Raw genomic sequence first — 15,030 nt, forward strand, 5'->3', positions numbered from 1 at the left:
GAAGGTTAGGCTGTGGGGGAGGGGGGAGGTTAGGGTTAGGCTGTGGAGGAGGGAGAAGGTTCGGGTTAGGCTGTGGGGGAGGGAAAAGGTTAGGGTTAGGCTGTGGGGGAGGAAGGAAAGGCTGTGGGGGAGGGAGGGCTAGGGTGCAGTGGACCGAGGGTTAGGTTGGGGGGGTGGGTGGGACACACTTACCTGACCCCTATTGTGATTGCCTCCGCTGGGATACAGGCATTGGTCCTCTCACCACCGGCCATCCATATACTGTATATTCCCCACAACACATCTTGAAGGAAATGCAGGACCAACAAGGAAAATAACATCCATTGTTATACAGCACAACAAACTATTCACTGCACGGGGAAACGGTGTATATTATAATGTATAAAGCCTTTGTAATATATACCTTATAATGTGCAATATTCCTGCTGACTGTGGGATAAACCTGCACCCGATAGAGCACCGTTAGAATATAGTAGTTAAAGGGACAGATCCAAGTAGTTCTGATCCCCAGCCCCCCTCCCCCCACACATACAGTATACTCCCACTCCCTGTATATAATCCAGGGGCAACACTGCACATCAGCTCCTGTCCCAGGGTCTGCAGTCTGGTGTTCTGACCCCCTGTCCTGCTCCTCTCTCTCCCTTCCTTCCCTGCTATATAATACTATGTAGCAGCATCCCACTGGCTGTCTCTGGCTCCTGTCCAGGGACCTGTGTGTGTGACGCAAGCAGAGACTACTTATAGGGAGATTACAGGCAGTAAGACAGTGCGAGCCGCTTCCCCGAGCAGGGACACCTCTGGTCAGCAGGCGGAGATTACCCTGAGCGCAGGTCACCTACGCCCGGTGGCTTCCCCTAGAGCAGGTGCAGAGCCTCCCGCTGCAGCAGGTCTCCGATGTACAGCGATGGGAGAATGGACTATACTAGAAAGACTGCTGGAGGCTGCTGTGCAACAGCACAGTACTATGATAGGAAGGTAAGGACTACAAGCAGCAGGACTTCCCGAAGTCCCCGTTATCCTGCATGGCAGCCCCCCTGTGGCAGGTGCTGCATGGACTGTGTATCACATGCTGGCTGTAGGGGGCTACGTACTGATATCAGGGGGGAAGCTGCTTATTTATATTTAGTGACTTCCTGATTACAGTGTGGTTATTGTGTTTATTCAAAAGTGGATCTGTGTGTGTGTGTGTGTGTGTGTGTGTATTTTATATGCACACAAGTGTGTGTTTATATATTTATATGTGTATCTATCTATATATAGATACATGCAAACACACACATGTATGTTCATAAATATCTATATACACACATGCATACACACACGTCTATATCTATCTATCTATCTATCTATCTAAACATGCACACACATCTATATATAGAGATATATATATATATATATATATCTCTATGTATAGGTAGAAATACACACACACACACACACACACACACACACACACACACACACACACACACACGTGTGTAAATATCTATCTGTCTATCTATCTATCTATCTATCTATCTATCTATCTATCTATCTATCTATCATGTGTGTATATCTCTACACACATACATACAAACATATATATATATGTATGTATGTGTGTGTATTTATGTATATATATATATATATATATATATATATATATGTGTGTGTGTGTGTGTGTGTGTATATATATATGTGTGGGTGTAGATATATATATATATATACATATATGTTGGTGTATATATATATATATGTGTGTATATATATATCTATATATATATATATATATATATATACATATATATATATATATATATATATATATATATATACATACATACATAAATTGCAAACCCGGTATTACAGAGATAGCAGCAATTTGCCCGCTAACAGGATGAGTGCCAGACCCCCCAGCCCACAGTGACAACTATCCGATGTGATTGATGTTTCCCATTAGGATCAGGTGCACGCTGCATATAAACACTGGGGGCTGCTCTGTACCAATTGGGGATGTAGAGGCGAAGGGAAAAGTTTATTGACCACAAACAGCAGTATCTGTAATAGAGAGCACCCTATGTATGCAGGAATCGCTTACATGAGATCTTACACTGTACGTACTGTATACAGATCACTTACACACATCGCACATGTACAGCACTTGTCATATTCTACCAATTGCAAGAAAGGTTTTCACATCAGCATGTACACTGTGAGTGCTGGTTCCGATCTCCGGGAAGTCTGCAGTGACCTACAAATCACAGGGTTTAGTGTCCAATCCCCCTATTGCCCTGTCATGCTTAATTATTATATACCACTTCACGTACAGCCAGGTGCCTGGGATATGGAATTACCTGTGATGCTGGATAGCCACAATTTTGTATCTGTTCTATTAGTAAAATGTCCATGTGCTAAATGATACTCCGAGATAAGGTTACTATTGTATAGATATCTTAGCTTGCTATTCCCCAGCATGGTTCTCGATTACTACAATGTGCAGGATGCAATGTCTTTTATCTAAAAATACAACAAGGCAATCGTGTAATAAGAATTATACAGTCTATTGCATGGTATTGGCCGGAGGGACTGTTGGAGGCTGAACATCTGCAATAAGTAACAATGCTTAATTAAAATTAATCCTACAGTACAGAAGTTAAAGCTACAGTACCAGCCATGCACATATATCACTATATGTATATACATTTGTCCCAAGAGTCACCTTGGTTCATTCCCGAGCCATGGAACACTGCTTTACCCATTGATTTACTAAAATGAGCCGAAAGTTGGTTTATATATTTTACCTAATTGAGATATATATATATATATATATATATATATATATATTGGTGGCAAAGTGGTCAGCCTTACTTACATCACTGCACTGAGGCCAGAGGTTTGATTTCCACCAATGGACAGTCTGTTTAGAAGATATATATTCTCTGTTGGCTTCCTCTTGGATGCTCTGCAACCAGAGTCCAAAATCACGCAGTTAGGTGTTTTGTTTGCTGTCTAATTGGAACCTAGTATGTGTGTTTGCTTAGCTGAGAACTTAGACTGTAAGCTCCAATGGTTCAGTGACTGCTAAACATGCTAATACCCATTCTTGAAAAGGGCTGCATAATATGGTACTACAGTAGACACCAAAAATACCACTATCATTGAACTATAAAACACACCGGTAGTGTGATCGTTTTTCAAATCCGTACAATGTGCATCAGCCATTATCATAAAAATGATCTTTAAGCTTTGAAAACTTTTCTGAAAAGAACTCTGGGGGACCATATTTAACAAATATTTGTGAGATAAATGTTTTGAGGGGCTACCCACAAATATTGTGTTCCCGGGATGTATCTTGGCCTGGATAGGTGAAGTCCTCTTCTGACGGCCTTAGTCATTGTAGTCTATGATATACATTCGGCAAAAGTAATGGCATGACCAGTAAACCATGGCATGCATAGTAGTGTGCCCGGTACCCAAAGGAGAATTGCACAGTAGCCCGTGTCCTTGAATGTGTTTATTAATACATTTGGTTGCACCTTAATTTCTTATTGCTGTATAAAACCCAATAGTTAATAAGTTTGCCCGTCAATATCAAATGAAGCTATAACTTGACATTTTTTATTTCAGAATTGGAGTTTTACAGAACTGGTCGAAGTCACGATATAGTGATTTCCATGTTTTGTAAAGAAAAATCGACACAAATTACTGTTCTCCCGAAAGCTGTGATTCATTCGGCTTTTGCATTAAATATGTTATTTTCTGAATGTACCGGTCACACATGTATCCACAATGTGTATTTCTCTTGCCGGACATTTGTGTATTTAGTTGTTCACTGTAAAACCAAAACATTGCCAAGAAAGTTAATAATGTTTAATTGCATAAGCCGTGACCTGGAGAATGATTTAGTACACGCATTGGTTAAAACCAATAAATGTGATACAGCTTCTCAAGCCAGTAATAAATATAATCCATAACAATGACACGTACAAATGTATTTGTAAAAGTATTGTATTGTACTTCCCGGTGGTGATAGGGTGCGAATGGTGAGAGTTTGTCTGCAGGAACTGTTTCAGCACTGGACAGCTCCTGCTTGCACTTCACTGAGAGAGGACAACCTTTCCTGCAAAGATGCTTGGGAAAAGAAAATATCCCATGGCCAATTATTCTGACTATAAATATCTGAACCCTTAGCCTAGGGTGCCTCATTGTCAAGTCATGGCTGTCATGCCATGTTGACCCTTTCATTGCCGGTAGGCCTTGTCATGTACTGCCGCCTACTGCATTATTGGACTTTCTGGCGGGGAAAGTGTTAAAGCATCTGGACCTCAGAAATTAGGAATCACATATCAAACTGCAAGGACAGCGTTCAACCCGACAGCTTACATATCCTGGATAAAGTAAAACACATCAGTAAGATGGGTTTGCGAAACCGCATTTTTTTTTTATTTTTTATAACCACCTCCCTTTTTTTTCCGAACTGGTAACGGTTTTCAGATTTCTATGAGGACTGTATCGAATTACTTCATAATCGCGTATTTATAATGTTTACCTGTCACCATAAAGAAGATACCATGTTATTTAACTAAATGGCTTCTATTTGGGTTTATAAAATAGGAAATGTTTTCCCTGTACTACTAATTCAAGCAGTTCTTGAGATCCACATGATGGAGATTGCAAATAATATACAAAATGTGCATAGAAGGAGGTGTTAATCCTCTAATATTTCTGAAGTGTTCTAAAATTATCAAAACCATGCGATACCATCTGTATTTGGCATTCAGCATAATATACAAAGTGCAGAACTCTATTTGAAAAGTTTTTTTATTTTAATAAAAAAAATCATTTATGTTGGAGTTGGATATATATTAGTATCTGGCTCCAACCCGATTGCGGCCCGACTTGAATTCCCTTTGAACTGACGGCTGCACCTAGTAATAATGTCGGACGAGTGACCTTACCGGAAGCTGGTCTCGAGATGATATCTCCCAGCAAAGGCTGTTTCATTGCTGTACCACTGTACCACGAGCCGGGTTGAATCCATGTTTAACCCTGCTCGTTACCCGGGTTGAAATGCCAGGTCGCTCAACCCAGGTATTTTGAACTGGTTCCACTGCAGAATATCCAGGGTTGCTGCTCATCCATATGCAATAACCTGGGATATATAGTGCAGTGTGGAAGCAGTAATGCAGTTCTTCTTCAGTTACAGTACAGTATATTAATTGTCTTTTGAAAAAACAAGCAGCAATACTTTTACCAAAACAAGAACAAATGTGATTATTGACAGGGACTATGAGGATGATATATTATACAACAGATCATATAAAAGAGTAATCATCTCTCCATGACCAAATATGAAGCACCGCCGACTCATCCTTATCTTACATTGTATGTAAATTGAGCTGTGATCAATATCCCCTTAGCCTTTTCTGCTGACAGACACATGTTTTGTCATTAATTTTTTATGCAGCGCTGACATTTTTATACAGCACATTACACGGAACTCAATGTAGCTGTATGAATACACTTTGTAAAGGGGATGGAACTGAACTGATAATACTCTTTGCTTCCTGTTGTGAAAAGAGATAAAGTGACATTGTTCTATGTGCCAGGAACTAACAAGAAGGGGTACATTTACCAAGGGTGATATTCATTGTCAGTGTCTGAGAGATCAGCAGTTAAGGTATTCAATCCGGGCCGGGACTTGCCTGCTACAGACCGCCTCTCAGGCCAAGGAGAGTGAGGCCTGGGAGAATGAATACGAGTCTGTATTGTTGTAAATGGCCATGGATTGTCGAATCTATTGTCGTTTTTCACCAAAACTGCGGCGTTTTGGACAATCCACGGACTTCCCAACACTCGACAGCCAGAACATTGAACTCCGGCTGTTGAGTTACTGTCGGAAGAACCGAAAACAGCCCGGAATTCTGACTGTTGGGACGTTCCAACAGTCGAAATTCCCGATTGAATACCCCCCTTAAGCTTTTTTATGTTGCCCATAGCAACTAATTCTGTCTATAATTGTTTAGGATGCAATAGAGAAATGATAGACTGAATCTGGTTGCTACGGGCAAAATCACTTCTTTTCATTTACAGAAGCTTTAGTAAATATATCCCTACATCTGTTTACACAACAAATATTCTGCCATTAGTACGGCATGGTTAACTCATTGCCTTTTCTTTCAGGATCCTGCTGACCGTGGTTGTCATCTTTAGGATTCTCATTGTTGCCATCGTTGGAGAAACCGTTTATGATGATGAGCAGACCATGTTTGTCTGCAATACTCTCCAGCCAGGATGCAACCAGGCATGCTATGACAGAGCTTTTCCAATCTCTCACATTAGATATTGGGTGTTCCAGATTATTATGGTCTGCACTCCGAGCTTGTGTTTCATCACCTACTCTGTCCACCAGTCTGCTAAGCAGAAGGAAAGGAGATATTCCACGGTTTACCTCACCCTGGACAGAGACCAGGACTCTGTGAAAAGAGAGGATAGCAAAAAGATAAAGAACACCTTGGTTAACGGGGTCCTACAAAACACTGAAAACTCAACCAAGGAAGCTGAACCTGATTGCTTAGAGATCAAGGAAATCCCCAACCCATCCATAAGAACCACAAAATCCAAGATGAAGCGCCAAGAAGGGATCTCCAGGTTTTATATAATCCAAGTGGTCTTCAGAAATGCTCTCGAGATTGGCTTTCTTGTGGGACAGTACTTTTTGTATGGCTTCAATGTGCCCTCCCAGTATGAGTGTGACCGTTATCCTTGCATCAAAGAGGTGGAGTGTTATGTGTCCAGACCCACAGAGAAGACAGTGTTTTTGGTTTTCATGTTTGCAGTTAGCGGCCTATGTGTTGTTCTTAATTTGGCCGAGTTGAACCACTTGGGCTGGAGAAAAATCAAGACGGCCGTCAGAGGAGTACAGGCAAAAAGGAAATCAATTTATGAGATCCGGAATAAGGACTTGCCAAGGATGGGTGTGCCGAATTTTGGCAGGACTCAGTCTAGTGATTCAGCCTATGTGTGAGGATGTTTCAGACACAACAGCTGAACACTGGAATCGCGCAGCATGAGACGATGGGGGGGTGGGGGGTGGAGGGTGTATCTGACTAACGGAATGCCATTGAACTGCAGGAATGTGCTGGTTGGTCAAGTTAATATCGATCCGTAGCAGTTGCCAGTGATTTAATTGGTGGAAATCTCTGGCCCGGTCGCTGATACTTATGTTTCAATTCTACAGTTTATATCCTACTCTTTTTGAACAGCATTTTAAAATATTATCTTAAATTGCCTCCGAATTACTGAAGTTGTGCTTGTTACTGTATACAGGTTAATTGCTACATTCAAAGGCAAGCTGGAAAAATCATTGATGCTGCTACTGGCACTGAGACGTATTTGGTACAAAGAGACATAATAGCACCAACGTATGGGTACACAATGGCTCTCTTTCCCTTGCTGTCGCTAACTGGACACGTTGGCAGTTGTAGAGGCAACGGGTTTGTCGAGGCCTGAAAAAAACCCTAGATCACTGTAAAGTCTCTTTGTACCAATTGGAGCACTGAAGAGGTGTCTTAAAAACCAATACTGCCAACTACTCCTCACTCCTACAGTCAAACCAGGTTCAGGTCAGTTCAGTAGAGGACATTTTTATAATTTTTTGGCAAAAATCCCAAAACATTCGTTCTGTTATTCTATTGAGCCAATTAACCTATTGATGATGACGATAATCTTCTTGTTGATTATTGGCTCAGTGGGAAATTGATACATGGTTTTATTTTGCTTGAAAAAAATTATAATACTTTGACTCCTACGGATCTACCCTGAAACTTTAAATGCCCTCTTATTTTTTTTTATAGAAATTGATGAAAAGCACAAGTTTGTCTATACCTATTTCTTTTTTAAATATTCCCTGGCATCCACCCCCCCTTTCTATAGACTTGCCCTTAGGGACATATTGAAATATCATTTTAAACATTAACCACATCTCACTAATGTTGTGGTCCTCAGACATTGCGTAGACTACTAATTGCCTGCATGCCACACACAGACCTTACTGTCTGAACCCCGTACATGGGACATTAAGGGAACTGAAAACTTGAAGGGGCACGTGGAATTTCTAATGCAATCCCTAAAGCATGTGTCCTATTGCATGCTGAATTTTTAGCCTTTCTGCTTGTATTTGCACCAAAGTAGGAATCCTATTACTGTATGTCATTTTAAAAACTTCCTGTCTATAAGGTAATGCAGATATTTATTGGGCACATGAGGAATACACACCAAGCAAAAGAGTAATAGTACTGGAATAACAAAAACTTAACTCGTTGAAGGCACCTTTTAGATTTAATGTCAAGCCACTGTAACATGCATCCTCTGATACTGAATCCACAATGCTCTTTAAAACGTAATTTTAAAGGCTTCTTTATTTGTAATGTTCCGGTTAAAGCCCTTAAAAGATTTGTCTAGGAAATGTTTTTAATATCTGCAACAAGAACAAAAAAAAAACACGTCTAGGCTTTCGTACCACTGTGCTCTCCTCCTTAAATCCCATCTGCTCCTCGCCCTCCCTAATACTTGCTTAGTGATGCAGTGCAGATATTTTTGAATACATCGATATTGAAAGATGTCTACTCTAAATACCCAATCCCCGTTGACCTTGACACGGAGATTGCTTAGTGTGCGGTCCCATTTCCTCCCATTCAGGTTGTGCTGAGGCTTAAAGATTTCCTGAAGCATTCTTCTTGCGCAAACAGTCACAGATTCTGATAAATGGGAAAGACTATATCTACATATTCTTGGAAATCGTAGCTGGGTACTGACCTAAAATACAGACAATGGTCAAAAAGCAATGTGCTTAAACCCTTGCATTTCCTCTGGGTTCCAGTGCATTTTATGAACAAGGGTAATGCTCAGAAGGGATTTTTCTCTGATAGCGTGTCAGACTGTTCTGCATGGGGGGGTGGATTGAAAGTCTACGGTGTCTAGCTTAACAGTCTATAGGTTGACAGCAAAATATCGACATGATCAAATGGTCGACACATGGAAATGTTGACATGGGTTTTCCCTTTTGAGGGGGGGGGCAATGTCGACAACTGTGGACAATTAGTGTAGCACATGCCCTCGCATGGCTGGATTCACTCGCATTGCTTTAACACTCTCAATTCAAGTCCACGTGGATGGTAAAGTATGAAAGTCCAAAATTCGTCCACCTTTTTATGCATCAACCTTATTTCATGTTGACCTTTAGACTATGTCGACTTATTGCATGTTGACCATGCTTTGCCATTCCAGATTAATGTCCATGTGGATGGAAAAGTCTGAAAGCCAAAAACGGAAGAAAACTGGAGAAAAAAATTGTGTCAAACGATTTCGTTTCAACCTTTTGACCATGTCGACCTAGTGTATGTCAACTTTTTGTCATTTTGTAGACTACCTAGACACTGTAGTAGACCATTCACCCACTCCCCTTGCATGACTGGGATAGGCTTTGACTACATTTATCTTAATCAGATGTTTCTGGGATCTCCTATGGTTGTACCATGTCTATGAAGAAAGAAAGTGTATTTCTGCTGTATTCGGGCCAGTTGGCTACTAGTTGCCTGATTTGGCCTGAGACACTTGAAACTGAGATGTTGTGAAGGGCTAGAGTAAACAGAGAGCACAATATGGCAGCTTCTAACTGGAGATATAATTTCATATATTTCATATACACCATTAACAGGTATGAATGAGAGGATGAAACAAAAATGTGCTCGTTTGTGTGAAACCAGATTCTACTTCTCATTTATCTAGCGCCTTCTAGAAGACAATATCTCGAGTCTGATCGGTTGATATGGACAACCTCTTTATTTCTGTAAACCCACATTTCATTAAATACTAGGTGATATTGTTCACGATATCGCTCAGAAAGGGCTTTCGGACTTAGCCCAATGAGTCTAGTTAAAAAGGTTGAACTTGATGGACAAATGTCTTTATTCAACCTTGTCTACTATGTAACTATGTAGGTTACTATGCTACTGTATACCACCTAGTGTATGCACTCAATGTCATTAATGATGCGTGCCCCCGCACGTCTTTAACGACACCCTCCCTTGTCTGAACATGGAGGTCCATGTTAATGACGGCCATGCTGTGGCTGCATCATGACCGTCGCTGCCCCCAGTTGGCCCTCTTGCATCCGGCATCTTGCCAATGCCGCCTCCCCACCGGGTCCCCGCCACCACCAATATCTGCGTCGGTGGGAATCAAGTAATGTGTATTGGGTTTTAGAGCAATGTCTCCTATCTACGAGACACAATGAAACTAAAATGACAAATTTCCCTCAAACTCCATAAAAGAAATGTTAAGTTATGAATCTTTCCATATACGATTCTGCTTTTATTATCCCAAAGATTAACTTATATGAAAATGGAGAAGTATAGAGGACTATGCATCGATTCTTGGAGATCGATAAAGTAGCAGCCAGTAAGCTTTTAACTATCACTTTACAGACTTTTATATTTCGGCAGCTGCAGGTGTCATTGCCCTATCTCCATGGCAAGGACAGCACTGTTACTCTTGTGGCTGCGGTGGTGCTGGCGTCATGTGAGGTCTCGTATGAGTAGCAAGATATTGCACATGCCCTCTGGGCGGAGAGACACAGCGCTTCAGCACTAGGCTGATGCACTGTGTGCTCTATCAGGGATACCTGTTTATGATGTTGAGAGTTGTTGATCAACTGGAACATTTCAGATACTGTACTCTTGATGGACGCTGCGTCAAAAGAAAATTCAGATGAAGTTGACCATTTCAGTTATATTATTTAGAATATATTCATTAGAATATATATGATGACCAAAATACTGTATAATGTAAAGTAGAAATGCCATAGCTTCCTTGGTCAGTGGTGTATTTATAATGGGTGCAGTGACCACAGGTACCTGAGTCCAGAAAGACCCACACCGCACCCATTCTTCTTAATACTTACCCCTCTATAGTCTTGCGACGATGGCAGCAACACTGCAGAAATTGCCGTAAAAATTGGCGCTTGCGCAATATTTGCGGAGATCTCTGCATGAGCATTAGAGTTCTGGCGTTCAAGCGCTCAGACTCTATAGCACTGCTGGCAGAGAGGAGGGTCCGGACATAGGAAGCGGCACATGAGCCTCCTCCTCTCTTTAAAACTTTTCTTGCTCTAGTGAAAGGACCCAGTCAGTGGCATTTGGTGAGCCACGGTTTTGCCAAACCTGGTAAAATGTATGTATGTGAGTGTACTAGGACAGCCAACCCAAACATGTTCCTACTGTATGTTAATTTATTCTCATTAAATGCATACAGAATAATTAAAAATACATAGATGTGCATATATCCAATAGGCTTTAAGCTTAATATAATGATTATGTGCTGGCGCTAATGGCATGAAATTGGATTGGATGGAGTGATTTTTTTTTTCTAAGGATACACTGTGGATATTCCACATTTGCCACTGGGCATATGCCTGATTGCTTCTACCATAAACCTTAACTATTGAATGCACTTTTAGCAAAGATCAAGTCACCCTTCGGGGTGTTGTGCATTGTTCTGTGATAAACTGATAATGCTAAATGGAACTCTTACATCTGGCAATGGCATCTAGAATATGAATTATAATGGCAAATGCTTCACCCTTCTTTGTTTTTTGGAATGCTCTTAAACCAGCTCACATACACAAACACTACTACATGGAGAAACTGAGGAGCCCAAGTGGCTTTCCCCCAAAAATAGTGTTAGTACTGTGCCTGATTTAAAGGGGTTCTAAGCTGTACCCTTGTGCTTATTGCATATTTTCTGCCAGGAGTGGCCAAACGTGCCCTCAAGATCTACCAACGGTTCATGTTTCTCAGGCCACCTGTGGATCTATAGTAGGAATGAATGAAACATGTTTGAAAATGTGACAGTTAGTAATGACTACAGCTGTACACCAGCTAGGTGATGTGGGTCATGTGACAGTTAGTAATGACTACAGCTGGGCACCGGCTAGGTGATTTGGGTCATGTGACAGTTAGTAATGACTACAGCTGTGCACCGGCTAGGTGATTTGGTGCAAGTGACAGTTAGTAATGACTACAGCTGTGCACCAGCTAGGTGATTTGAGTCATGTGACAGTTAGTAATGACTACAGCTGTGCACTGGCTAGGGGATTTGGAAAACGTGGACCGTTGGTAGATCTCGAGGACCGCTTTGGCCAACCCTGCTTTTGGCAGTTTAAAAGTCAGCACTGTGTTGTTATACATTCAAATATGATTGGTACCGTCATATAAGCACACGCTGTACAAATAGATTTTGAATGGGACAAGAGTCTTTGCAGTGTAAAAGAATAGAACTTGCAGTGTATTAATGGAATTATAGAGACAATCTCAGGTTTGTAAACACATTCGTCATTGGTCATTTCCAAGTCTAATATCTGTAAATATAAATATATATATATAATTTTTTAATTTTTTTTTAAAAGAAATTGCAAAATGTTGACACTCTGCTTTCAGTGTACAGACAATTGGCCCTGGGTAAAGCTAGTTATTGTTTGCCAAATACTCAACCCTTTCTGGAGGTCCTTTAACCCTTTGGGTGCCAAGTGAATTTGTGGAAACAGGTGTGAAAATTGCCAAGAAAACATCTTTATTCATCATAATGACCTGTAATGTTTACCTTATATAGAAAATATCATCTTTTTTTACACAACATTCTTCATTTGAATTTATATAACAAATGTGAGCGACGCTGGAATTTTTTGCAGATATTTTGAACATCTCGCGCAGAGATGTTGGCACTCAAAGGGTTGAAAATGAATGTCCTACTATGAGGCTAGTATGGGTGCCGCTCAGGGGGTAGCCAGATCAGTCCTTAAAGATGGGAGGAGCAGGGCCTCCAACAGGGGGGTGCTGTGGGTACAGCTGCCCCGGGCCCGGCCTCGGGAAGGGCCCGGGCAGCTCATTTAGCTCACAGCAACCCTCCGCTGTGTGCTGCCTGCGTTGTGCTCGGTCCTCAGCAGGTCCCGAAGCACAGGCTTCTTCAGTGCAGGAAGCCGGCGGCCAATTAAAATGCTGCACTGACTTTTGAGCCAATCGGAGCTCATGTACCGTTAGCCAATCAGTCCCGGGCCCCAAAATAACTGGTGGCAGCCGTGGGGAGGAGGACAGAATTCTGGAATTGGTATATCAGACAGTCCTTGTAGTGCTCTCAGGGCAACAAAAGGGTTTATAGCTAGGACAGATATTACAGAAATCCTGCTAGAAATTGGCAGAAATAGATAAAACTCGCATTACTTCATTTGGACAATTACAGATACGGCTATAACGCTAGATTGTTGGGGGACCTCTGTGTACCCCTGATGCAGATTTCATACTAGAGCTGTAAATAGTAGCATAATACCATCACAGAGCCTTTAACGCTGCTTACGTTCAGGTGTACGCAGAGCCACACCTGAAGCTGGTATCACTGATGGAATGAATTTTGGAACTAGCACTTTAATTGTCCCGAAGGAAGTGACATGGAGCTGTGAACATCCTTCTGCACTGAGGTACATTTGGTGCTTTACCACTAACTGGCAGCTTATGTTAGAGAAAGAAGCCTAAAAAAATCCAACTCGTGCATCATATATACGGATTCCATAAAGCAAAAAAGCAACTCATTTTGTGTCTGGAACAAACCATGTTACTATACAAGAGGAGCAAGTATGTTCGTATTGTTTCTGTGCAGGGTAAATACTGGCTGATTTTGCATGTAGCCACAGATATTAAGCCCCATATACACTAGGTGATATTGTTCACAAATCGCTCAGAAAGGGCTTTGTGAGTGATATTGTGGACACTTCCTGTTAACGATACGCACTCCCGCTTGCTGTTAACGACCGCCTTCCTTGTCCAGCATGTCCGGACGAGGGATGTCCTCACTAACGATCGCCAGGCAGCAGCGCGGCCATCGCTCCTTCTGCCGTCACTCACCTTGGAGCCGGTATCGACAAGTGTGTATGCCTGCCCCCCCCAATTTGGCAAGCGTGTATGGGGCTTTAGACAGCTTTATTTTTATACCGCAAGTTAGGTTTCAGTTTCAACACCCCCCACCCAAATCTAACTATCTCTGCACGTTACATCTGCCACGCCTGCAGTGCAGCATGGTTTTTGCCCATTTGAGTGCTTTGTTGCTTTAACAAAGCTAAATCATAATGTTTACGAGGCCTGTGCAAGAGTTGAGACACCGAACAGGCCTCTCCGTCCCTCCATCTGTTAATTACCTGCAGAGTAACGTATCATTGTGTGTGATTGATATGACTTACGCCGAGACCTTTCTGTCCAATGCACTGAAGTGTACATCAGTCCATCCGTCGTTAAATGGTGCTACAGTACGTCACAAGATTCCATACACAAGTGGTAGTACCGCTTGGAATTAAAGGCCAGGAATGTTTCTAGAAAATCATATATTTGTACAACACTCGAAACTCGACCTCTTTCTCCAGGGTACAAAAAAAATCACCAGCACCTCTGCTGCAACTCTGCCCTCATTATTTAATCCCTTGTCTGCTACACTGGAACCGAGCGCACTGCGACCAACGGCAGCGCTCATCCCCCAGCAGGCAGCGGGTTAGGTGCCATAGATTATCAACAATGCAGCTCCATCCAGTCTCAGTGTCACAGGACATTTTATACTCACCTTTGTATATTGTATATGGAATTGTTTTCATACAATAAAGCAACAATGTAATATTTAGCGTATAATAAAGTACTTGCCTTTTTTCTAACGTTATTGTGTGTTTATGTTTATTCTCTCGAGTGTTTCGCCCTGTGCTGCTTGCTCTGCAGATTCTGGCATATTCATCAAGGTGCACCGTCTCCTGCCAAGTGCTGCGCTGGCGGCAGCGTTTAATTAACAGGCACCAGCTTATAGAATTAATTAGGTGCAGGTTTTTGCATGGGCATCATTAGAGAATATGAACCCAAATCAGCAGATCCCATTGGTGTGTGTTGCAGCACAGGAGAGCTCAGACAGAGATCTGTAAATGCATTTCCAATGTCCCTGCAGGCAGGTATTAATACATGTCCC

General features: G+C 41.7%; 1 protein-coding gene across 1 annotated transcript; it reads left to right on the forward strand.

Moving 5' to 3' along the window:
- Nucleotides 1-591: 591 nt before the first annotated feature.
- On the forward strand, nt 592-14,712 carry GJD2 (gap junction protein delta 2). The gene is made up of 2 exons (XM_083167545.1): nt 592-975; nt 6,163-14,712. Exons 1-2 carry the CDS (start codon nt 905-907, stop codon nt 7,004-7,006), a joined length of 915 nt encoding a protein of 304 aa, XP_083023671.1. The 5' UTR covers nt 592-904; the 3' UTR covers nt 7,007-14,712.
- The last annotated feature ends 318 nt before the right edge of the window (nt 14,713-15,030 follow it).

This window comes from Crinia signifera, chromosome 12, assembly GCF_055691185.1.
Source record: "Crinia signifera chromosome 12, ASM5569118v1, whole genome shotgun sequence".
In the NCBI taxonomy this organism is placed as follows: Eukaryota; Metazoa; Chordata; class Amphibia; order Anura; family Myobatrachidae; genus Crinia; species Crinia signifera.